Source organism: Xiphophorus hellerii, chromosome 1 (genome assembly GCF_003331165.1).
Source record: "Xiphophorus hellerii strain 12219 chromosome 1, Xiphophorus_hellerii-4.1, whole genome shotgun sequence".
Lineage (NCBI taxonomy): Eukaryota > Metazoa > Chordata > Actinopteri > Cyprinodontiformes > Poeciliidae > Xiphophorus > Xiphophorus hellerii.
Window position 1 is genome coordinate 27,364,503 of NC_045672.1, and position 24,186 is coordinate 27,388,688.

Here is a 24,186-nt window from a genome sequence, read left to right on the forward strand (position 1 = left end):
TGGGACAAAGAAAATGCAGACAAACAAATTTACATCATAGTAAGCAATTCTGTTCAACGTTAGGATTTTTACATGTATTGCTTCCTGCCATAACTGCTTGGAGGGACTTTGATGTATGATCGAGCTGAAAAAAGCACTTTAGAAATTCAAAAATGTTCAAAACTTTCCTGAATCTGAAGTCTTACTGTGTCATTGAACTTCCATCTAGATATGGGGCTCAAATTTTTAATTATAGACAAATAAGTTGTCTCTTTACAGATTAAAACAACTTTTAATAACTCAAAGGGTTTATCCAGATAAGGGTGTTGGAAGAATTCATCCTTGGACAAATGTATCTTGAGCACTATTCTTCTTGCATGAGTCTGGATTCACATCATAGCTGCAAAGCACAGCAATAAGAAACTCACTCTGAGCTAGTGTTAGACATTTTTCTGTTTCGAACTGCACTTGTTTGTTTGAACCATTGCTTACTGTGTCATTTCAATTGTCTGTAGAAGAGAAATCAATGATCAAAAAGCCTGGAGTCACCATGGCAACCACCAACTTTGTGCATGCTAATGCTGCCCCTAAGAGTAAAAGTAATGCTCACATACTCTACATAATTAGTTTATGAGGGAGATTAAAAGAAAAGTTAAGGACCTACTTAAACTCCTGGTCTTTTAGCACACAAAAAAACACACTGATTTAGTTATGCATTCAAAATAAAAATAACACATTCACATGAGACTCAGACTTGCATATATCCTCTGTGGAAGCAAATATGAAAGCAAATATTCACAATCTAAGTGAGATTTAATGAGGTCTGCTGTTGAAAAACTATAATTGTGTTATATTTTATTAAACATTACAAATTTTGACAATGGCTGTGACTTATGAAAATGATAATCTGTTGTCTGCTCTCTTTCAGACTGGTCAGGTGTTGAGCTGAGGCTCAACTCTAAGGAGACTGGTCAGATGCTCATCAGCACTGAGATCAAGTTTTACAACTGTAGTGTCCACCAGCTGTGAGTATCACCTTCTATTTCAACCCTTTTCCAAAAACAGTCTCCCAAATATTCCCCTGAAAAGCCCTGAATCAATGCTCTGGGATCTAGTTTCAGCTTGGTCTTCATCTCGTCTTGCCAGCCCTCTAAAAATAACCTCAGTAGAACTAATGTAGTATGATCTCTTGCTGCTCCCAGTGCCCCATTGTTTCTGCATTGTTGTGCTAATGAAGCTTTCTTTCTCAAACATGCTGATGTACAATACCCCCAGCTCTCGGTGTAACGGGTCCTCAGAAGAGAATTTTCCGCCCATTTTCATGCTGTGTCTGTCCCTGATTGATTGATGTTGCCTTGAATCCCTGGTTCGGAGATCTCAGTGTCGGCGCTGCCTTTGCAAATGTTCACTGTATTCCACTGAGGCAGACTCTGTTTGTACAAGATCCAAAGGCCTCTCTGACTTGGTGAAATGGAAAGATGAGGCAGTAGAGTAAGGCTGGTGAAGCAGAGCTTCAGGAATGATAGCATGTCATATTGTCCTTTGACTACCCCCTTGACATTAAAACAAAATGTTTTAGCCACTGGGCAGTGTTACTCTGAGTCTCTCTCTTCTTTCATTTCTTCTCCTGCTGCCCAGAAATCCTATTGGGATGGCACAGAATGAAATTACCAGCTCTCTAACATCAGCGCGATTAACCAGGAATGACAAACACACACATACACCCCGTCACACACGCTCAAAAGCTCAGAGACAGATGCATACACTTGAAAAGGGCACAGACTCGTCTTTGCATGCCTTGATGCCAAGTCTTGCTCCCCCTTTCCGTCCCTTTTACACACATGTTCGGCTCTGTTTGCCTGAAGGTGAGAACACCCTATTCTTCCAGCCTAGCCCGCTTGCCAGAAGTTCCTCCCATGCTTTTGCACCAATAAATATTTAACAACAAGCAAGTGTGCCTAACTCAACCTTGTCAGTGAGAGTGAAAGCAAGCCGACACTAAGACGTGCTTGTTGTAAAAGTAAAGACACGGTGTGGTGAAAGCAATCACAATCACTGAATTAATTAAAAAACTTCTAGAATGTTTATTGAGGAACATATGAATTGACACAAGGGATGTAAAGATAAATCCAAGTCACAAAGAATAGTCTATACATGATTTAAGTTTAGTACTGAGTCAAGAGCCCATTTTTTGCAACTGGATTGAAGGTTTCAGAAATTGTTTTATTTGATCAACAGCGTAGAATTATGTTCTAGATGTTTGAGCCATCTATAAAGTGCTATTATTATGCTTAGCTCATTGTAAGGTGGTCCAGGTGCATAAAAAGCTTTTTGTGTGTTTTCACTAATAGAGTAAAGGTTTTACAAAACTTCCACAATGACAGATTTTCAAGCAGAGGTGGTTAAATGCATGCCGGGCTCATAATGTTTTAATATTGCAATGAGATCTCATTACACCATTGATTGACACATGCAGCTACAAACATCAGTTAACTTCCGTATTGCTCCTCAGGACCATGTTTTTATGACTAGTGGTTTTCTGAAGTGCTAGGCTAACATTAGCATGTTACGGTACTTTCTGTGTTAGCATGAGTTGTTTATAATTTGGCTCATGGCATTTGTCAGCTTTTCTCCGCTTCATAAAAGGTAGCCATGGCTCACTAACAATGTGACTTGCATTACCTCAGAAGCAACACCGCAACAACAGGTACTGGAAGTGGAACTTATTCAGTAACTGCAACACTCAAACACCTCAAATGTGCTACATTTGATTGAGACCCAAATCTGTTACATTGAGTTAAATCATGACATTCCAAACTGACTCTCGCTAATTATCTATCCAGCCAGAAATATTACATGACAGCTAAGATTAAATCAGTAAACCTAGACAAATATGAGGAAATTGGACAAAATTTGCACTGCAAGTAAGTGAAATCACCCATTAACCTCAGCAATCTAAGTTAAGTGAGTGTAGTTACTTGCTAATTTTATATTCCAGTAACCACACCTGCTTAATTTGTTTTCCCATATAAGCTAATTCCACTATGGCATATTAAAATAAACCCTTCCACACTCTTAGTTACTAATAGTGGCTTTCAGTATTCGGTTTGTGTCAGTACAGTCGCTGTTGTAGCTTCCTCATAACGTGATGTGGAAGGAATCTAGAAATAAACTTTGAGTTGTGGCAAAGCAGAAGGTAACAACCACGATTGGTTCATTTGATAAGTGTTTACATTGCACTCTGCTTTGCTCAAATTCCAACCCCCCTGTGGAAAACAAATATTAAATGTCACCAACTGCAGCTGAATCAGGTTTGCTTTATGTAGTAACACAATGACTACTGTTTCGCCTGCAGTTATGTTCTCAATTTAAAACCCTTGCCAGAATTTCTCTATGCTCTATTCAATTCTTATACACATTGTCTCTTCTCAGCATCCTCCTCCCCCTGTGTATTGTTGAAAATCATTAATAATGAGTGTTGTTCACCATGTATTACGCTCCTGCAAGCTCACTGAACTAGTTTCTATAAAAAAGCTTTTATTTGCAGTTATAATACTCTGAGCAACCTTACAAACCCTACAGCTAAGCATGGATCTGGGCTTCTGAGGGCTTTCTCATGGAATGATTTCTGTTTTTTTATAGCACTTTTATTTTAGGGACATATATAAATAATTTGCTGAGAAGGATTTGTGTTGTATTTGTGGTAAATTGCAATGAGTCTTTTACAATCCTGTGGGAGAATTTTGGACTGCTCTTTTTTTCCCATAATTGTTTTTATTCGGTCACAGTGTAATATTGTGTGCAAGAACATCCTACTTAAGATCCCTTCAGAATATTTTAATCAGATTTAAGTCAAGACTTGGGATCTCTAAACTCTGCATACTTTTTTTTAGACATTCAGAGAACAATGCTTTGGTTAATGTCCTTCTACACGATGCAAGCGTTCTTAAACTTGAGGTCAAAATTTTGCATTTTCCTTAAGGATTTTCAGGTAGAAAGCAGAATTTATTTTGTTGTTCATTGTGGCAAATAATCGAGGTCCTGCAGCAATAAAACAACATCAGGGCATCACACTAAAATCATCTTATTTGACTGTCAGTGTGATTTTCTTTTGTTAAACTGTTGTTAGTTTTATACCATCTATAAAGGGATGCATATCTTCTCAAATGTTCCTCTTTTGTTCTGTCAGTCCACTATATATTTTTTTTCTACAGCCTTTGAAATTGTCAGAATGTTTTTAGAAAATAAGAGACAGCAGTGGATTTTACCTCGAAACTTTCCCATAGATACAATTTTCTTGCTAGTTCATAAACACTGATCTTAACTGAAGTTGGTTATGCTTACAGTGTTGTTCTGGTTTATTTTATCTGACTTTCTCATCAAGAAAAAGTCAGATGAAAAAGTCTCAAGAGTCATCAATTACTCTTGAGATGATTTTGGGAAACTGGGAAGGTTCACTTCTGTTCCATCTTTGTTTTGCTCATGGATAATGGCTCTTCCTGTGGTTTTTTGGAGTCCAAAAGCCTTCGGAGGAATGCACATTGGGAGTTTTATGGCGAGTCTTGTCAAATACTGTTAGCTGGTGCCTTTAACACACGTTAGGTCCTTTGTGCAGAAGTTCAGAAACGCAACATAATACTGGACTCCAGCTTTGGATAGCTTCAAAACTCTCTTTAATAGAATCTCTAGAGACTATGCCTTTTAGTGTGGGCTGCTGACTAGACACAGCTGGCAAGGGTTGTGTGATAAAAAAAAAATATGGCTAGTTTTTTGATGTGCATCTGACACTGCTTATGAGCATTGCTCTGTAATTCTGTACCCATTTCAACATTATGTTAATGTAGATGTTAATGGATCTGTTTCTCGTGTAAGTTTTATGCATCAGGCCATGCAGTGTTGCTTTTTTGAATTGTTTAGTCTACTTCATGTTTTCTGACAGGTTCTTTTGCAGTGAGGGTAGTTTCTAAAACCGAACTAATCACAATTAAGGCATGATTTAAGCAAAGGGGAATTATGTTTTCACACAGCTATTTCAATAATGATGTGAAAACTGATTTTTGATCTACTGAGGTTATCATTTTCTGATTTTAACATTAGGTTACCTGAAAGAAGGTGTGAAAAAAAAATACTCAGAACAACATAACAACATAAACATATTGACACATATATTTATATTCACAGTAGTTCTATTTAAATTATGCCATATATTAAAATACATCTATATATTATACCAATTTAAATATTTAATTATGTATTTAATAAATCAAACATGTAAGCAATTGCCAATCTATTTCTTTCAGTATTTTCACAATGTAATTCATTTTTTTTACATACATGAGTACTTACTTACTTGAATTAATTTTATTTCAATTGAGTTTTTTCACTTTTTATAAATATATTCTTGTGCTTAATACATTATTTAAATATTTAGATGCATTTCAACAAATTATGGCTTTTTTACTCATTTATTTGGTGTAACTACATCCTGTTTCATTTAAATGTTACTAAAACACCTTTTTAATTTGTTGAATTCTGTCATTTTTGTCCTTCAGTACAATCCAAGCAAACATGTATACTATGCATTCAAAAATGCTCACATGCACATGCTTAAACATAACCAGTCAAACAATGCTGGGCTAATGGTAATTGCAGGATCAAGCTGAGCAAATGTTTTATTTGTCCTCATTACTCAAAGTTTTCCCCTCCGTCTCGGCTCCTCCCCCTCTGATTGTGGTTATGAGGACTAATATTAAGTCAGACATGCAGAATGAATGTATGGCAGCACTAAATTTATGCAGGCAGAGCTGGGTCCTGCAGTGACTGGGTACCGTGCCAGCCACAAGGGCGCAACAACAGCATGTGCCTACTTGGGACATGAACTCATTTCCTTTGTGACTCTTCCCCCCACCCCGTCTTTGGCAAGCTCTCTGTCCCTTCTTGACTGTGAACTGCTCACCATTTGTGTGTGTTTTTGTCTTCACCCAGGTGTCTGTCATGTGTGAACAGTGCCTTCCGCTGCCACTGGTGCAAATACCGCAACTTGTGTACCCATGACCCCTCCAGCTGCTCCTTCCAGGAGGGACGAGTCAACACCTCTGAGGTTGGTGGTACACTCACACGCACAAGAAGATGAATTCTCTGTTCCTGTGTTTTCTCCACACACAGAGCCCGTCTCAGTTTCCTTCTGCTTGCATTGTTGTCTGTGTTGCAGCGCTCTGTCAGCCTCCGGGCATGTCTTCTGAAAGACAGCCATCGAATCTTCTCTATTTTTCCAAAATGCCGCCTCTCATTCAGAGCTCTTGTTCTCGGCAACACCAATTAACAGTCCATTATCCCCAGAGCGACTGAGCTTAACAAGTCTTAACAATGTCACTCTGACCACGTCAGTCATGTGAGATGGAAGCAGCTTAAACACGCCGGGGTGTCTTTGGTAGATTCTGGCTTTACACACACTTAGTGCTTTGATTGTAGTGGAGCTACTTTAAACTGAAAATGATACTTCACTTCGACAGCACTCCTTTTTTAAATATATTCTTATGCATGACGCCTACATGACATTGTGATTTCTCTCCCCTTGCTGGTGACCTTCAAACCAAAATGCAATTTCCTCTCTCTGTTTTGCTGACACTCTTCTGCTCTCTGCCCCCTGCAGGACTGTCCCCAGCTGGTGCCCTCGGAGGAGATTCTGATCCCAGCAGGGGAGGTGAAGCCAATCACCCTAAAGGCCAAGAACCTGCCACAGCCCCAGTCTGGCCAGCGAGGCTATGAATGTGTCCTCCACATCCAGGGGGTCAGCCATCGAGTCACCGCCCTTCGCTTCAACAGCTCCAGCGTACAGTGCCAGAACAGTTCGGTAGGCTAAGAAATGCTTCTTTAAGCTTAGCTAAGTCAAGTGTAAATGTCTGCACTTCTCTGGCTTTTGAGTTGAAAATTTTGTGTTATTTGTTCACATGTACACCAAGTGAGACTCTTAAGTAATTTGTGAGTTTATGTCTTCATTGACTTCTGAGATAAGGGAAAATCTGTTCCTGAGATGACCTTATGATGCAAAGAGCATCTACCAGTGTTCCTGTTTGTCCGCAATTAAATAAACAGATATGTATGCCTACCTGGAGAAGCACTCTTATATTTACATAGATTTATACACTTAAGAGCTTTGTATTCTCAAAGACCAGAGCTGTTTGCTTCATGCAGATTCCATGGGAAAAAAGAGGAGAAAGGAGGAGATAGTTAGTGAGTGAGCGCAAGGTCAATCCCTGTCATACAAATTAAGCTGAAATTAAAAGGATAAAATTCCACAAGTGCCTTTTTAATGTTAATTTTATAATGTGGTACATTTTTAACCCTAAATAAATTAAACATATTTTTTCCACTATCTTTTAAAATCTGCAGAATGTTTTATATTTGGTGTTCTCATTTAATTTAATTTATTAGTTCACTTATACAGGAACAAGTAGCAACAGACACTGAACATTTCAGCAGATGTAGCCCAACCTAATTAGCTTGTCTGCATTAAGGCATTTTGCTAGATAAAACAGAAATATCATAAAATGTTTAAAATAAAAAGGTAGAAACATCTAATTTAATTAGAAGCTGCTTTGCATATTCACCCGATTTGGGAATTCATGAAGAAAGGGAGTTTTTGTCATTTTTTTGTTTTATCTTCTGTTTTTTTTCTACTCTGGATTCATGAAACTGATACGTTCAGACAACAAAACATGACCATCAAGCCCAGCAGATGGGAACAATTTGTACCTATTTTTGCATCAGGCTGCTGCCGTCCTCTCTGTAGCCAGAAACACAGCAGGGGCTGAAGTGATCAAAGAGGTCTGGAAAAATATTTTCAAATAGTGAGCACCAGGTCCAGATAAGATAAAGGCACTTGAAAGACATTCAAAACTGTAAGAACAATATCAGACCGTCTCAGGGAGGACTCCTGCTCACATCAATTTCATCTCTTGTGTGATCACTGTCCTGATTTTTGGTGAAGGCGCAGCAGGTAGTATTTTTCCAGTTTTAATTCTGCTGCATCAAAATTACAACCAGCTGTATTTTTAGTGTAATCTTCATGCCAAGCTCAGGTTTTCAAAATCAGTTTTGTCTAGATTGAATTTAAAAAAGCCTGGGTGACCTTAAATGAATGCAGAGATGTTGCTTGTTCTGTAGTGCTACTTCAGCAGCAGACCTTCCTTTGTGTGCACTTGAGAATTAAATGAAGCACGCTCTGTTTTGCACATACACACAAAATAGCTTTGTGAATACTCCAGAATGTTCATAAATAGTTAAGTCCTTTTGGTGTTGAGTTGTGCATATATTTTCCAGTCTTCCAATAGTCCGAAAGCATCCATTTTGGAAAATGAATGTAGGTGGTTGTTTGTATCCAAGCAGACCTTGACCAATTTGCCATTTTAAGAAAGTCTTGGCAAAAACATCACATATTACCGTCTATAAAAACAGATCTCTTTTACCACATGTTGCATGTACTTGTGTTTCTGAGAGTATTGTTTAGTCAAAGCTGACATATTCAATAGGTGATTACAAAAGAGTGAACCAAAGAAAACTCAATGTTTCCAGCTGACCCATTTTTTTATTGGGGTGGTTCCTGTGTGTCAGCTCAGATATTGAGATGATGTAAGTTTGCTGTAACATAGGAAGGAAATGTTGCTTCAACTGCTATACAAGAACTCACGGGGATTCCAATTCCCAGACCTCCCATTGAAATATTCCTCTTTCTTTCTCTTTTCCACTGTGTTCCTCTTTTCTGTCTCTTTCTGTCTCTGCTTCGCTGACTCTGGCCTCCAGTATCTGTATGAGGGAATGAGGATTAGTGAGCTGCCTGTGGATTTTTCAGTGGTGTGGAATGGCAACTTCATTATTGACAACCCAGAGAATATACAAGGTAAGGACAGTAGATGTTTGCATAAAACAGGGTAGATAAGCAAATGAGATAAAATGGTAGAGCTGCACTGTATAGAAACATACAGGGGGAGATAATTTCTCATCTAACATGCCGTCAGTTTTTCTTTTAACAAATATACACTTACCACATCTTTACTGTGTTGCCTGCTTTACCCCACAGTGCACCTGTATAAGTGTGCAGCCCAGCGGGACAGCTGTGGCATGTGCCTGAAGGCAGACAGGAAGTTCCAGTGTGGCTGGTGTAGCGGAGAGGGAAGGTGCACACTGCGACATCACTGCCCTCTCATCAACCCTTACACCACTCGCTGGCTCAACCTGTCCTCCAAGAACGTGAAGTGTACCAACCCACGCATCACTGAGGTTTGCACTGATAATCAGCTTTCTGTCTTGCTTGCCCGCCCACTCAAGTGCAGCTGCAGTCAGTCTGTCACTGTCTGCTTCCACTGCAATCTGGATCTTCATTCAGTCACAATTCATCATTGACAATCATCTTGTGCTGCAGTGCTGCACTTAGAGTGCCAAATTGCAAATGTATTCATATTCCTTTCAACATTTCGATCTGTTAAAGACACAAACTTCATGCTGGTTTATTGGGATTTTATGTGATAGAACAGCAGAATAGTGCATGATTATGAAACAGAAGAAAAAGTTACATGGTTTTCACAGTTCTATACACAGAGAAACCTTATAATTGTGGCATTCATTTTTCCCTCTCAAGCCCTATTTCCATCAATGTGTTTTTTGAAGTATTGCATTAGAAAAGGTTGATGGAAACTGCAAAATTCAAAATAACTTCCTAAGTGTTGCAACAACAAAAAAAACTTAGACTTGCTTTAGGTGGTGTGTGGCTTTTCCGAATTTGCTAAAGGGGAGATGCAGAGATACATTTGCCAAATAGGTTCTGATATAGCAAACCTTCCCATCCACTGGTGATGGATCTCTACCTTAGTAGATACACAAAATCCAGAAAAATGTAAAAGTCCAAACCTCCAGGACGGTCAGATAAAAATGGGAGTGTTTGTAAACATTCATTTGTTTATATGCAAAGATATAGTTTGATATAAACCATTCCATTGCAGCTCTGGCTGTATGTTTTGTGATGTTGACCTTCCAGTTGAATCTTCGCCCCAGCCTGTAATCTTTTGCAGTCTGCCTGCAGGGCGGTCCTGGCAGGCAGTCCTTCAGCCTGCCAAAACTGTCCAGTATTTAGTTCCATCCATCTTCCCATTAACTCTGACAAACTTTCCAGTCCATACAGAAGAGAAGCATTCCCCCTGCTTCATGTTGGAATCACACTGGGAATAGTATGTCTGTAGCTAATCTGTAGCATTGGTTGCACTAGAGTTTATCTAGATTCTAGGGGTATCAGAATGAAAGAGGCTGAACACAAAGCCATGTCACATTTTTTAGCAGAGGAGTGATAGACTGTACAGTTAAAGATCTTTGTTGCAGCTAAAGTAGCTTTTAGTTTTTACAAAACATTACCAGAGTTGAGCTGACAATACCTGCTCATATTTGTGCAGACACATTTAGAAATACTGAATTACTTTGTAGAGAAATGCAAGAAAACTAAGTTTTCTATTCTTCCCTTGCTTAGTCTGGACACAGCATGGTGCTTTTCTCACCTACTTCTGTGAGATCTTTAAATGCTTGGTGTCTGACTGCAGTTTGTCCAGGTTTATCTAATTGTGAGGAAGAATCTGCATATAATTGTTTATGTGGTTGGCTGTGTCATGCTCAGAGTTCACTCCACCTTCATGATTTTTGCAAGGGCAAAGCGGGGGTGCATTCACACATAACAAGGACAAAGATACTCAGTTTTAAAGGGCTGTTGTTTTGACATCTGCTTTCTCTTTGTGCAGTCTCTATAGATGCTTCATCATAGGTTTTAAGTTTGTTTTTGCCTTTGCACAAGGTTAAATCAGGCCTTTGAAAGCAACTTTGGCACATAGAAATAGTTGGCAATAGAACTTTGCAATCAAAGGTCTGAATAAATATCGCTAAAGGTTACATAAATATCTTGCATTAGATTACAGGCATGTATGAGTGGCAGCTCCTTCTGCTTCCCCCACACAGTTGAAAAGCCCCACCCATTACTTCAATATCTTCCATCTCAGCAACACCTGGGTCGTGATCTGGAAGTGGTTAACTGTTTTCCATAATTGGGCCCTTGCTTGCTCAGGCCACGTTCTCCTCCACCCTGGTGCATTTGCTGTCACTGAGGAGTCAGGCCAGTTGGGACTGACTATTTAATTAGGTTTGGTAACACACCAGTGCTTTGTGGTTAACCCATCAGACCTCTCTGTCTCCACATAGATTCATTCGACTTCCGACTTTACCACCACATACTCGGATCAAACTCTAGCCAATTAAAAACTTAATTCAATGCGGTGGTTAATTGATCTGCTTATCTTAACCAGTTTTTTGTGTAAAATAAGAGAGCAATTCTAGGATTGTTTCCCCCTTCACACCAGTCCTCTGTTTTCTACTTTTTTAACTTGTGCTTATCTTAGCTTATCTTTTCAGTTTGTAATTTATAGCAGCATGTTTATTTCTTAGTCTTGATAACATAGATTTTAATCTAGAATTAGAACAGTTTTTGAGTTATCTCCCCCACATAGTCCTATGTATACTTTGAGATATTGCCCTTAATTAATATTCCAAGTTATGTTCAATTGTTTGCAGTATTATTTTGATTAAATTAAATGGGTGCCAACAAAGCAGTTCATGATTTGAATAAGTAACCTGCATTAATGCAATCTTATAGGATGTCTAATTTGCATGGATCTAATTCGAGCATGTGTTGTACAACTTAAGTTGGACTTTTATAAATCATTTGTAAATAATGTAACACATTGCAAAATGTATTTTCTCTGACTTTTGCATTTACTGATTGTAGGTAAGATACCACTGGCCCCTACCCTATTCAAAAAGTCTACAAGACTTAATATAATTGGCAACATATTTAACATTGCTATTTGAGTTAGAAATAGTTTACACATCAAAAGTTATTCACAAATACTGTTGGATGGCTATGGCTCATCTGAGCAGGTTTAGAGTCCATAATGAGAGACAAAGCAAAAATAGAAAATGAAATGCACATTTCAAATTAGGCTGCAAGTGCAGAAATGTTGGATTACTGGATCCAGTTGTTATACAGAAGTCTATTGATTATAGCTGCAACTTTGCTGACAAGGTGTCACCTTAAGATATTTCCAATAATTGTTTTCTTGTTAACATGGCACAAATATTTACAGTGAAGACCTTACTGACTAAAGCTTATTTAAAATGAATCAATTAAACTGCTGTGGAAATGGAATGCATTTTTTTTGTTGCATTTTTTTTATTATTTATCGGTGATTGACTCCAAAAGCTGCTGTGACATTGCAGAGTGTGTTAAAAGCCATTTTACCAGAAGTCCTTGAAAATTCCCAAACTGATTTAAGCAAGAAATCAGTTTGGTTTCTTAAGACATTAAACATTAAATCATCAAACCTGGAAGAGTTGTGGTTTTCTTTTACTGACATTTAAAAAAGGAATATCTGAAGATACAATTGAGCCAGTGTGAATTACACAGAGCCAACTAGAGCTCTGAATGAAAAGGGCTACTTTGAGCTATCTGAAGTCAGATTTCTTTGTGACTGTAGGGTGCAAAACCAGCTCTGCGTGAGCATGTACTTCAAACACAGACACACCTATTTTCTTTTTTTCCTTTTCATTGGTCGTGAAGTTTGCTCCACCTGGAACCCCCCTCTAGTCTCTCATTGATTACAGTTTCTTTAAGAAGCAGACATCCCCCCCAGTGGGGTTGAATTTATTAATAAATTTGGTTTTGATTGTATGCACCGAAGCCCCAATCATGAGCTGATTTGTATACATACTAGCACATTAGTAAATGTGCCTACCACAAGATAGGCCTTTTAAATAATTAATGTTTCTATTAAGTGCCAGGGTGCCTCCCACCATGGTCCATTAATATTGAAGAGATGTAAGCTCCCACTAACAGCAGAGGGAACAACATCAAATGAAGCTGGGGGTTAGACGTGCAAATAAAAGGCGTCTGTTCAATTGGCTTTAGCCATAGCTTCTGTGTGCGTTTACAGCGAATTGAAGAGGCTGCCCTGCCTGCCAGTGACAGGCTGTATAAACTTTGGTCTGTAGCCTTGGGAAAGAAAAATGTCAGATTCAGAGTTTCTTTTTCTTTCACCTCCTCCTTGCATGTTTTTCTAGGCTAATTGTTTTAGCTGTGCACAGTATAAAACATAGAAACCCTTAAATTAGATACATCCTTCATTGCTGCACCATAATTTTATACTTAAACCTTTAATTTGAGCACATTTAATTAGTGGGTAAAAATCCCTGGGTAATAAACAATTGTTTTTTAACAAGATCATTGCTGGCAAAGTTAACGGTAACCTTAACCATTCAGTTAAAATTAATGCAGCTAAATTAGATTTTTGTTTGCACCGCATTTATTTTCAAGTTGATCAACTTCCAATTCATTAGCAATCAAGAAAAAAATGATAAAAAAACAAACTGACATTTCTTTTAGTCACCAACCTCAAAATTACATGAAGACACATTCTTATCCTCCCACCAAACACTGTGAGGACAATAAGGGAAAAAAAAAAATCTTAAAAGCTCATTTTTGGAAAACGGATGTGTTCTTCATGCCAACTGCCACTTTCTGTCGGACGTAAATGTCTAGAGTTTGCTAAATGGAGACCTTAGTTTGGTGAGGTGAGACTATAAGGGAGTTTTTCAGAAACACACATTCTATGTCGATTTGAGCATAAAACAAAGAGTGAGCATGTGAAAAAGTACCTTATGTTGAGTTCAAATAAGGAGGAACTGTGATGTTGTGGACTTGTTTTTCTTCCAAAGACCCAATGAACCTTGTTGGATCTTACAAAAATCAAGTAAATTTTAAATAAAAATCAAGTGAATTCAATGAGTAACTAAAAATGGAGTCTTTCAACAGGAAATGGAGTATTATCTAAAACGATCTCTCTCTGTAACTTTGTGAATTTTTATAGATCGTAACTATGTGCTGTGCCTCTGGCAGAAGCAGTAATTGTGCCAACAGTGATTTTGTTAAAATCAAATATTTTTTACCTAAAGGACTTTTTTTCCCTGCGATTGTTCAGATTAAATGTTCTCAAACAACAGATAGTGTTTTCACAGTTTTTAGTGTGAGATAGTGCTACTGCAGTACAATATCAAGGCTTCTTTTGTATGCATCTTTAAAAAAAGGGTGCCAATAAATGTGACTGGCGTTTATGTGTAAAATTTTTAATGAAAGCAACACTGGTTTCTCCCATTTTTTCCCCTCACATTTCCTCCTCCTAACACACACTGAAAGCCCTCTCTCTTTCCACCCCATATCTCTTAGCTCTCTACAAGACATTTAAGACCCCATAAAGAATTTAGGATGCTGTTTGTTGAGAAAAAAGTGACCAGAGCGGTTTTATCAAGCCCATTAAATTTTACTCACAATTAAACGTGACATGCTCAAATTAGTCTGAGTAGAGGCTAAAGACAATGAGATTAGCAGCAAGCTTCTAAGCTGTGTCAGACTATTTTATTTCCAAAGCTAAATATGCTGTAAAAGGAGAGGGGGATGCAGCTTCTGTGTGTAGTGCCCGAGAAGTTATATGAAACAGTGAGCAGAAAACAGGAACATGGAAAAAAAGTGCTGATATTTTAACTTTTAATGATAGATATGATGATTAAATGTTATTGCTGAATTGTCTTGGAAAATTCAGCAGTTGTAGCTGCAGTGACATGCCAGACTTGCATGGCCTGAAGGCACTTGGGTTGGTGGATTACTCTCTGCTGTGTATATTGGGTTTAGCCATGCCTGCATCAGCACATCTTTTCCTACAATTACTTCAGCCGAATATGTCAAGACCACACTGACAGACAACCCCAGGCTTTTCACATCAGAACATTGTCTCTTCCTCCCTCCAGCTTAAATGCATAGCTTCCTACAAAATATTTCTTTCATAATGATTTCTTTCTTGAAGATTTGAACATCTCCTTTCAATTTAGATGGTCTTTCTGCATAATGCTTTTTGCAAAATACGATGGGATGTCAAAGCAAATAGGAGGCCAGTAATCTGGTCCCCTGTGTTCAAAGGACATAGATTAGACTGGAGAAAGTGCACTAATGGGATGCTGGGATAGCTGTGTGTATGCAGGCTTGCTGTTTATTGGGAATTACCCTTCTTTGACAGTGTGACAATGTCACACAGGCAGCAGCAGTGCTGGTAAAAGGATTACACAGGAAATGTGGATTGGTAGCACTGGGTGGTAAAAGAAGGAATAAGGGCACTAGGGTGTGCATGCATGTCCAACAAGGATTCCTCTGGAAGTCTGCATGATGATCCAAACTCATAAGTTGGTGTTTGGAGGAGGAAGTCGCATGTTATCAACACCATATAATCTTTCTTCTATTTCACAGTTATGTTGTACTTTGTGTTGTCTATCACACAAAAAGGAATAAAATCTGTGTTTTTAAGATTACATGTGGAAAGGTCCAAGAAATACCAGCCCTTTAGACACTGTAGGCAAGGTGATAAAAGAACTCAAGCGATGCTAAGATGATGCTACTGACGAGATTATCCACAGCATATCATTTTAATACATTCCTTTCTGTACGTAAAGGTCATTAGAATCAGGTTTACTGGCAATCAAAGCAGAGTCTTGTGTACAGAAAGGATCCATTATAGATTTAGCGCCTTTGTGAATATAAGAAATGCCGAGACAACGCGCCTTGCAGCCTGGAGACACTGGTGGCGTGTGCCTTTGAAGTGGTTGATTTTCTGTGATCCTGATGAATCAAGCCTCTGTCTGCCAGTGGGGAGCTCAGTCAAATGGGTTTCATGCATGGATTAGACTTCCTGTGCTTATTTCACCACGGGAAAGGCTCTATTTCAGCCTTTAGGGTAGGAGAGAGGAGGTCTCTCAAGCTTTTAGCTTTCCCATCTGTGATATAGAAACACCATCTCCGCCTCACCTGTCACCCATCTTGGCTTATGGGGCAGAACAGAGTGGGATCACTAACCTACCAGTGCTACCCACCACACCCCAAATGCTCAGTCTGTCTTCTCTATTTCACTCCTGCTGTCTCAGGCCACTACAATGCTTATGTAACTGTCACTAAGTCTACTCAAATAGATGACATGGATATATTTAGCCATTATGTTTCTCCCCCATTCTATACCCTGAATGCCCAAGCATTACTAAAAAATTCATGTATTCAGACCCCTCAGGCAGTGCAGTGACACACTTACTTTACATCCAGAGCAATTAATGTCCGCTGAATCTAGATTACAATGCTGACGTCCCACAGGGAAACCGGCAAAGCTGCGGTGAGTGTACCGGGTGGAGTGTGGAGGGTGCACAGCACATCAGTGACCGGTTAAAACTCTGTGTTGGTTTTTGTTTTTGGATGAGTGGCCAGTAATAACATATTGATTGTTTACATTGCACTAGCAGCTACACAGCCAAGCGACATCCCCTCCCTATTGGCCACCTCTTTCTTAGTTTCTGTCTTTTGTTAACGCCCTTTCCTGCCCACAAACGTTATTTTTACTCTTACTCTTTTTTCAGTCTCTTTTTTTGGGTCTAAAGGGCTGGATGAATGCCAGGTCGACTATTCAGTGTGGCTTTGCAGCACAGAAGGCACTTTGCCACACTGTGCCAAGGTCATGCTGGGAAGCCATATTGCAGTTTATGAGTAGGTGGCCTACACTAACCATTAATATTGCCCCTTGTTACATTAGCCATTAATAGCAACAGCAGAAGATGCTGATCAAGCAGTTATCCCAGGTGTTGTTAATCCCTTTCATTTCTTTGTGAATTTTATTACTTAATTAGTGTCTATGAAATGGAAATCTTTACTGGTTGTTGATGTTCGAGTGCAGATTGAAGTGAGGTGTGAGTGGGGTCAGCAGTTGGAAATGTGGGATGGTACTAATAGAAATGTATTTTGATTAAACAACCAAGGATTTATTTTGGTCAGAAATACTTTGTCAGAATAAACAACTGATCTGTGTAGTCAGTCCAAGTGGTTTACCTAGTGTTAAGTTTGGTAAACCCTAATAAGTTACCAAAAAATAATATTTGATGGACAAGCAAGGCATCACAGCAATGCCTTCTCAAAGAAAAGTGGTGAATGCAAAGTCGCATTCACCACTTTACTGCTCATGTCAAAGTTGAGCAGTAAATTGAAACTTTATATTGTGGCTTATCCAGCAAGGAAGAGGAAAAACTCAGAGAGCAGTAGCTTGGAAACCCAAGAAACTGGCACCCTAATGATGAATTTAAAAGCACGTCAGATTTGCCTGCAGTTAACATTTAAATATGACCACTTATAAACTGTTATTCTAAAACTTTAATTCTGGGCAAAGTGGGATGGGGGAGATAGAGGAGAGGTTCGTGTCCCACACCAGAATACTAACAACCCTGAAGTGTTACCATGTTTAAACAGACGAGCCAAACTGTGCTTTAGCTACTTATGTGACTCCAATGTCCTCTTGCTACAGTAACTCACCTCAGATCCGGACATTGTTTTAAGAAGTGCAACAAATTTACACAAACATGTGTTCTGTGGCCTGTGCTGGTTATACAAAACATTTTACACCTCTTTTGACAAGTTGGTTTTTGTGTCCTTCAGGTGACTCCGATGGCTGGACCACCAGAGGGAGGAACTCGGGTGACTATCTATGGCACAAACCTTGGCCTTGCTTTCTCAGACATGGTGGACAACGTAGAAGTGGCAGGTGTCAGATGCACTCCTGTGGAGGAAGGCTACATTATTGCTGAACAGTAAGTCACAAAACAGGAGAATTAGCTAATCAGCTTGTTACTTTTTAGTTTACACCTCTAGGCATTTCAGCATATTATGCTAATTGGTAGAAAGTGTTCTATCTAAGGAAACTCAGCTGATTGTATCGAGTGAATCTGGAGCAATCCCTCTTCCTGAAAGAGCATGTAGCAACTGTTTATTAGGCCTTCATAATCTGATATGTTTACAAAATTATGTTGCTTTGTTCTCAGTTTTTCCCTTCCTTATGAAACCTCTTTGTACTTAAAAGGTATTTAGTTATATAGTGGAAGAGCAAAATTTCAAAAATTAATTGGAAAAATAGCCTGAATTTAGTCATCAATATTAAACAGAAAGTGCATTATTAAAGAAAGTGTGAAGTTAAGTGCAGTTCTCACACAGAAGTATCCTGTTCCTTCATTAGGGAACTGCTGATTTATCACACTTTGGTTACTCAGTGCCTCATTTTTGCTCTGACTGTTTTTCATCAGCTTTTCTCCAAAGAATCTGGGTTACATGGTGTAATCATGTATTAATAAATCTTTTTCACTTTATAGTTCCAGCTATCAAACACAACAGAAAAACAGATCCCTGTTTATTTTATACCCTTACCTACAACAAGGTGTTCAACCTTATCTTTCTAAGATATCTATTTTCACCTCTTTCTCAATACATTTCTAACATTTATACACTGACAAATACAGCAACATACCCAGTAGAATTACAAGTGTTGCTATCACCTTTTTATTCTATAACAGCAATTTTCTCTTTTGAGGAAATAATCTACTGCAGCGCTTTTTTCTCTTCCAGGTGACCATATGGAGTGGGTTGGACAAAATAATCTTGTGCGTAGTCCTGTCACTTAAAACAATTTGAGGCTGCAAATTGAAAGACAGCGTATTAGTTCAATTTGCAAAAAATAAAAACTATCATGGAGGAAATGACATACTTCTCTTTGTACTTTGGAGAATTCTTCTCTAAATGTGTGGCTCAACTCATCTAGATGCAGAGCATTTGATAAAATCAAGCTGAAAATCTGCTGATTCTGGTCAAAAGCAGATTTTTCTGTAACTATATTTTTAGGTTGATTTACATAATGACTTAAATGCACACAAGTCTCTTAATGATTTAGATTTAATAGAATTTACTAAAAAAACATTGATTCAACTGACTATTTGTTTCCTTTTTGTAGTTTTGTTTTAAAAACATCACCATTGTTGTAGTATTATAATACATGGGAAGAGTACGCAAACTTCAGTACTGAATATTTTCAGCTTCTCTAACACAGTACCATAATATTACAACTTTTAAAGTTGACCATTAACATGTAGCCTGCGGTTTTCAAAAGTGATTTGTTGCATAGAAAGGTTACAAATTAATCAATATGTTCACATTGAGACTGAAAGCTGCTTTCTCTCACTATCTTTCCTTTAATGAAGACTGGAGCTGGTCCAAGCAGTCTGTTCCTGAGTTTGCTGTTAGACCCCTGCAGGACACTAACCCATTTCTCTCAATGTTTCTAATCTCGTCAGCTACAATCCCACAACAGCTGTGTGTGTTTACTTGTGTTTACCTCTCTAATTGTCCCATGCTGGGCGTACATCATATTAAAATCTGTCCCAGTCACCCTGAACTAATGAAACATGGCCTGTGCCACACAGCTCACCCATCATCTCACTCCCGGCTAGAAATGCAGATGTTTGTTGACTTATAGACCAACTAGCTGGCATTTCATGTGTCTTCTGGTATTTCAGGCCTTGCATGAGATACAGAGGATCATTCACATATTGCTTTAATAAAAACCTTCACATCAGAAATAAGTTCAGTTTCCCTTAGCTGCAATTTCTTTGGAGATACTTCAGAGAAGACACAAACTACTTGACTTGCAGCTATCAGAGATTTCAGAATAATCCAATCTGAAAGAGAAGTGCTGTTTGAATAAAAATGAAGCTTCAAACAACATTCCCAATCTCTAGTAGAGCTATGTAAAAAAATAATAATTTATTGCCTAAAAAATTGCACTAAAAATGTTGAAAAATCTAATCTGTGAATTGAGTGTAGTCATTCACGGAGGAATAAATTGAACTTATCAAGGTTTTTCTGTTTCTGTTGCATAATGACTGCTTTTGCAATGATGCCAAGCCTGGCGATTACATTAAAATGGAACTAACTAAACCTATTAAGTAACTCAGACTTCTTAGAAACTTTCCATTAATAATCCACAACTTCCTGTTTTTCTGGGGAATAATAGATGCTGATTTCTCTTATTTGCTCTTCAAAATGGGAACAAGAAACAATGCCCGTCAAACAAGGCAGATGTGAGCAGATGTTAATAGGTTAGGAAATGGCTACAACAAGATAGCTACTAGTCTAAAAGTAACAATTTTTCCAGTTTTATTCAAATTAAAGGTGAGACTTTTGTAGATTTTACAGTGTTACCATTAAGTGATTAGAGTGCTATAAACACTTTCAGAATATTTAAAGTAGAGCAAATATTCCCATATAATTTTTGTGTGTGTGACTCACTTCAGTGGTTGGTTAAAGTAATTTATAATCACCTCTATGACATAGTGTCATGTCGTGCTGTGAGAGTGAGATAACACATGCAGCTGACTGAATGAATATACATTCACATCCACACACTCTCAGAGGAGCCTTTAACCCTAATTTTTCCGTTGGCCTACTTCTGCCCTCAGAATGAGAAACAGCTAACCATTGCACTATGTATATCTTATTGTTATTATACTGTTGAAAATGACACTTATAAACAGATATTCTTATTAATTCTTCTAACTTTTTAGTAATGTAAGGATATCAATAAAAGTGTGTCTGTGGGAAATTCAAAAAATACAGAAACTTGTAATGAGCAGCAGGTCTGTGGCTTGAAGCTGTGCACTGGCCAGCTGTGATTAAAATTCACATTGTGCCACTTGGCTTTAGGGGACAATTTGTCAGCAGCATGCTGATCTGACAGCACTTTAATCTAAATGGGGGAAGGCAGGGAAATTCATTCACAGTATGTGGTAGACAGAAAACAATATTTGGTCAAATTTGAAGAAGTAACCCATTATTTGCTTTGGCGAAGCTTGCAAAGAGGTGGATTGATGTGTTAAATTTTGTGCTGGAATTTTATCTCTGGAGTTCTGGGGATCATAACTGCTTAATTATAGGCATCTTCTAATCTAACTGTGGGTGTTTGTTTCCTGGTGTAATGCAGTTACCAGGCTTTCTATGATGGAAGCCTGAGTAAATATGACTAACTCAGAAAAATTGGTGAAGAACACTTTTGCTTTGAATAAAACTCTTCACTTTGTCTTCAGCAGCCATTTTTTTGAAAAACAATTCCCTTCTGCTACAGATATCCAAGATTCCAGATCGAATCTTCATTATTAACCATTTCTTTCTTCTTATCACAATGTATTAAGGAATTAAAGTCAGACATTTTTCAAAACATATTTTCATAAATCTACAGTTTAACAAAGAGCTGAAGATAAACCAGGGATTTTGTGTGAGAAAGTAAGTGAATCCCTGAGCCTCTGAAGCCTGGTAGGAAAAAAAAACAACTCCTTTAGCCACTTTCCACCACATGGTGCATCATACAGCACAAAACTCCCACAGCCATTTGTTTTAATTCAGATAATCGGTACTGGAGAAACATTACATCAGCTGTGCTTCATCAGCTCCACCCCTACCTAGCCCTGCCATCTGCCTCGCCACACACTCTGTCTCCCTTTGCAAACTGTGATTGCTCCTTGTTCTTTATTACTGCCTGGCACCAGCAATCGATAGAGATACTCACTTTATTATGTCATTTGATCTAGTCACCTGCTGCGTTGGTTGTCACCTGATCACACGCTATGATAGAGCGTTATTGATCCTACTGCGTGATTTGCATTAAAGTCGCATCACAAGAATGAGAGCAGCGCTGCCGGGGGGCCGCGTTGTTGGTGGGCAACTTTACTTCAATCAGATCAGAGTTCTGTTGGAGCGCCACAGGAGGAGCACTGGTTTCATTTATCATGTCTTCAAGGGGGTTCTGGTCGATAGCTGGATGTGTCCTCATAATGGCATGCATGAAACAATAACAGAAGATTGCAATTAGGCCAGTAGATAAATCAATATCAAATAGAGAAGTGTTTTGATAAGTTTCTCAAAAACTTTAGTAACTATAAAATATAAATGCAAATATAAAAGTGACAGATCAAGTTCAATTCAATCCAGCAAAGACAGACTTTTAATTCCAATTTCCTAATTAGTGCTTCAAACCACATCCACAGAACCAAACGGTGGTGGTAACATGACTAAATGTAGAAAACATGAAATACATTTAAATTAATTTAGAAGGCACTGTATGCATTTTACTGTACCCCAATTTTACTACTAACCCTTTTGATAAGAGGTGCATTAATCCTATGGGGTTTTTTTCTTGTAGGATCGTGTGTGAGATGTCTGCGGCTTCGGCAGACAACAGACCCGGCCCGGTCCAGCTGTGTGTGGGTGAATGCAGACCAGAACTCAAGACTCGCTCCTCACAGCTCTACTCCTTTGTGGTATGTTTGCATTTACACTATATAGCAAATAATTCTCTGGACAGAAATTTTCATGTTTGCACTTTAGTCAATAAAAGTCCAACAAAACAACTGTGTATAAAACCTCTGTATAGATTTAGTTAGTTGAACGAAGGGGAATTTCTACTTGCAAATTAATTGTTTTGAGGGCCTCTGGCAACTCAAAGACTTTTAAGTTGCCATGCCAACCACCAGTGTAATTAGGCAGCTCGGTGTTTTCTTATGAGTTAGTTTTGAAATATCACTTCTTGATTGACAGCAAAAGGTTTTAAGAGGTCCTCATTAGAATTCTGTGGTTTTCCCTGGTCGGCGATTCTCCTGCTCTTCATTTATGATCAAGTTGTGAGGTTAATATCGCCTCATAAATATTTTGATAAAGTCTTTTTCCACTTTTCTCCAGTTTTGCAAGTCAATTTGTGTTTCACATCCTTCCAGCTCAGCAAATATTAATAAAACATTGCTACATATTTTAGAAATGTGGTTGAACAAAAGTTGTTCAGGGATCTTCGTAGCTTTTGACCTTTGTAAGCAATAGATCTTTCAAATTGAGAGCAATGAAAACATTTGTAACTTCTTAAGTTGTTTAAGTTGTTGTTTCTTTAAACTATTGTAATTATCATTTAAATGAATTGATCTTGTTTTTCATAAATATGTACAAAAGTGTTATACTAAATTTTCCTGCTAACTGTATCTATGTGGAATTGGAAACTTTTGATACTCAGGAATCTGGCTGGCACACTCTTCTTTCTCTGTTTTGCACAGTTCTAAACTGCAACCAGGTCCACATACGCAAGCATGCACTCTATCCTCAAGGCCACTTTGTATCATAAAATCTCAAATTGTTGGCAATGCTAAAAGAAGGAATGCTAATTTGTTGCTTTGATTGTAACAAGTGAATCCTCAAAGTTTCAATTTATACCCCTGCATGAATGGTACCCTTAAAAATGTGCAAGCGACTCATGCCGTGATCACACACCATCACAGATGCTCGGTTTGACTCTTGTGCTGACAACACTCCTGATTGTCTTCCACTTCATGACCCCGATGTCTGTTTTTCCTAAAACAAGCCACTCCACTGTCTTTCTAACCATATGTCATATCATGTGCTTCTGTCCAGAGAACTCAAGCACAAGGGATTTGTGGTCCTTTCACACATAAAACAGGATCCATTTGGGTGGAACAGCTGATTGCATTGTGTAACAAGGTTTTGCCGAGGCACTCTGGATCATATTTAGCTGTGCTGATGGAAGTGGAAAAATTGTTTCTCAGGGAGTGCCTGAGTCTGGTGAAGACTTTCTTTCTTTGTACAGTTCATTGCAAAATTTTGCCAAGTTACTACCAACAATGTCATAATTATTTACTAAGATTTTTTGTGATAGATCAACAAACAATGTAGAAATTCAACTCACGTAGTATGCATCCTCTTATGTTATTGGTTAGGGAAGTCTCTATCAGCTGTGCACATCAAGAGAGATTTTTTTTACCACTCCTTCATGACCAGTAGCTGCCATTTTCCCACCAAAATGCTTTTGCAAGACACTATAAACATTAAGTAACAATAAAAATAAGTTTTTAGAAATGCCTTCTATGCGCTTTGATTTTTGCTGTTTATCCATAATATTGTGCAGTAGAAATATTCTTTGAAGCCTGGACATACACATGCCTTTTTGTTGCACTTTTACTGATTCAGACATTCTTGAAGAAAACACCCATTCATCATTGAGTGGATCAAAAACGATTTTAGTAAAAAACAGCTTTACCACCATTCAAGGTTGACAATGATGTTCTTTTTTTTACTTTGAGGTCTAACCCGGCTGATTCTTTTTTATTGTCTTTTTTTTGGCACTTGTGACTTTTATTGACCCAGCAGGAAATGTGTAGAGAGAAAGG

General features: G+C 38.3%; 1 protein-coding gene across 1 annotated transcript in view; it reads left to right on the forward strand.

Annotated features, from left to right (window-relative positions):
• Positions 1-24,186, forward strand: part of plxna2 (plexin A2) — a 217,677-nt gene that overhangs the window by 136,710 nt on the left and 56,781 nt on the right. The window contains exons 8-14 of the mRNA XM_032557615.1: positions 908-1,004; positions 5,965-6,079; positions 6,632-6,832; positions 8,782-8,878; positions 9,059-9,258; positions 17,579-17,730; positions 22,161-22,278. Of these exons, the coding sequence (XP_032413506.1) occupies positions 908-1,004; positions 5,965-6,079; positions 6,632-6,832; positions 8,782-8,878; positions 9,059-9,258; positions 17,579-17,730; positions 22,161-22,278 (980 nt within the window). The remainder of the gene's footprint in view (positions 1-907; positions 1,005-5,964; positions 6,080-6,631; positions 6,833-8,781; positions 8,879-9,058; positions 9,259-17,578; positions 17,731-22,160; positions 22,279-24,186) is intronic.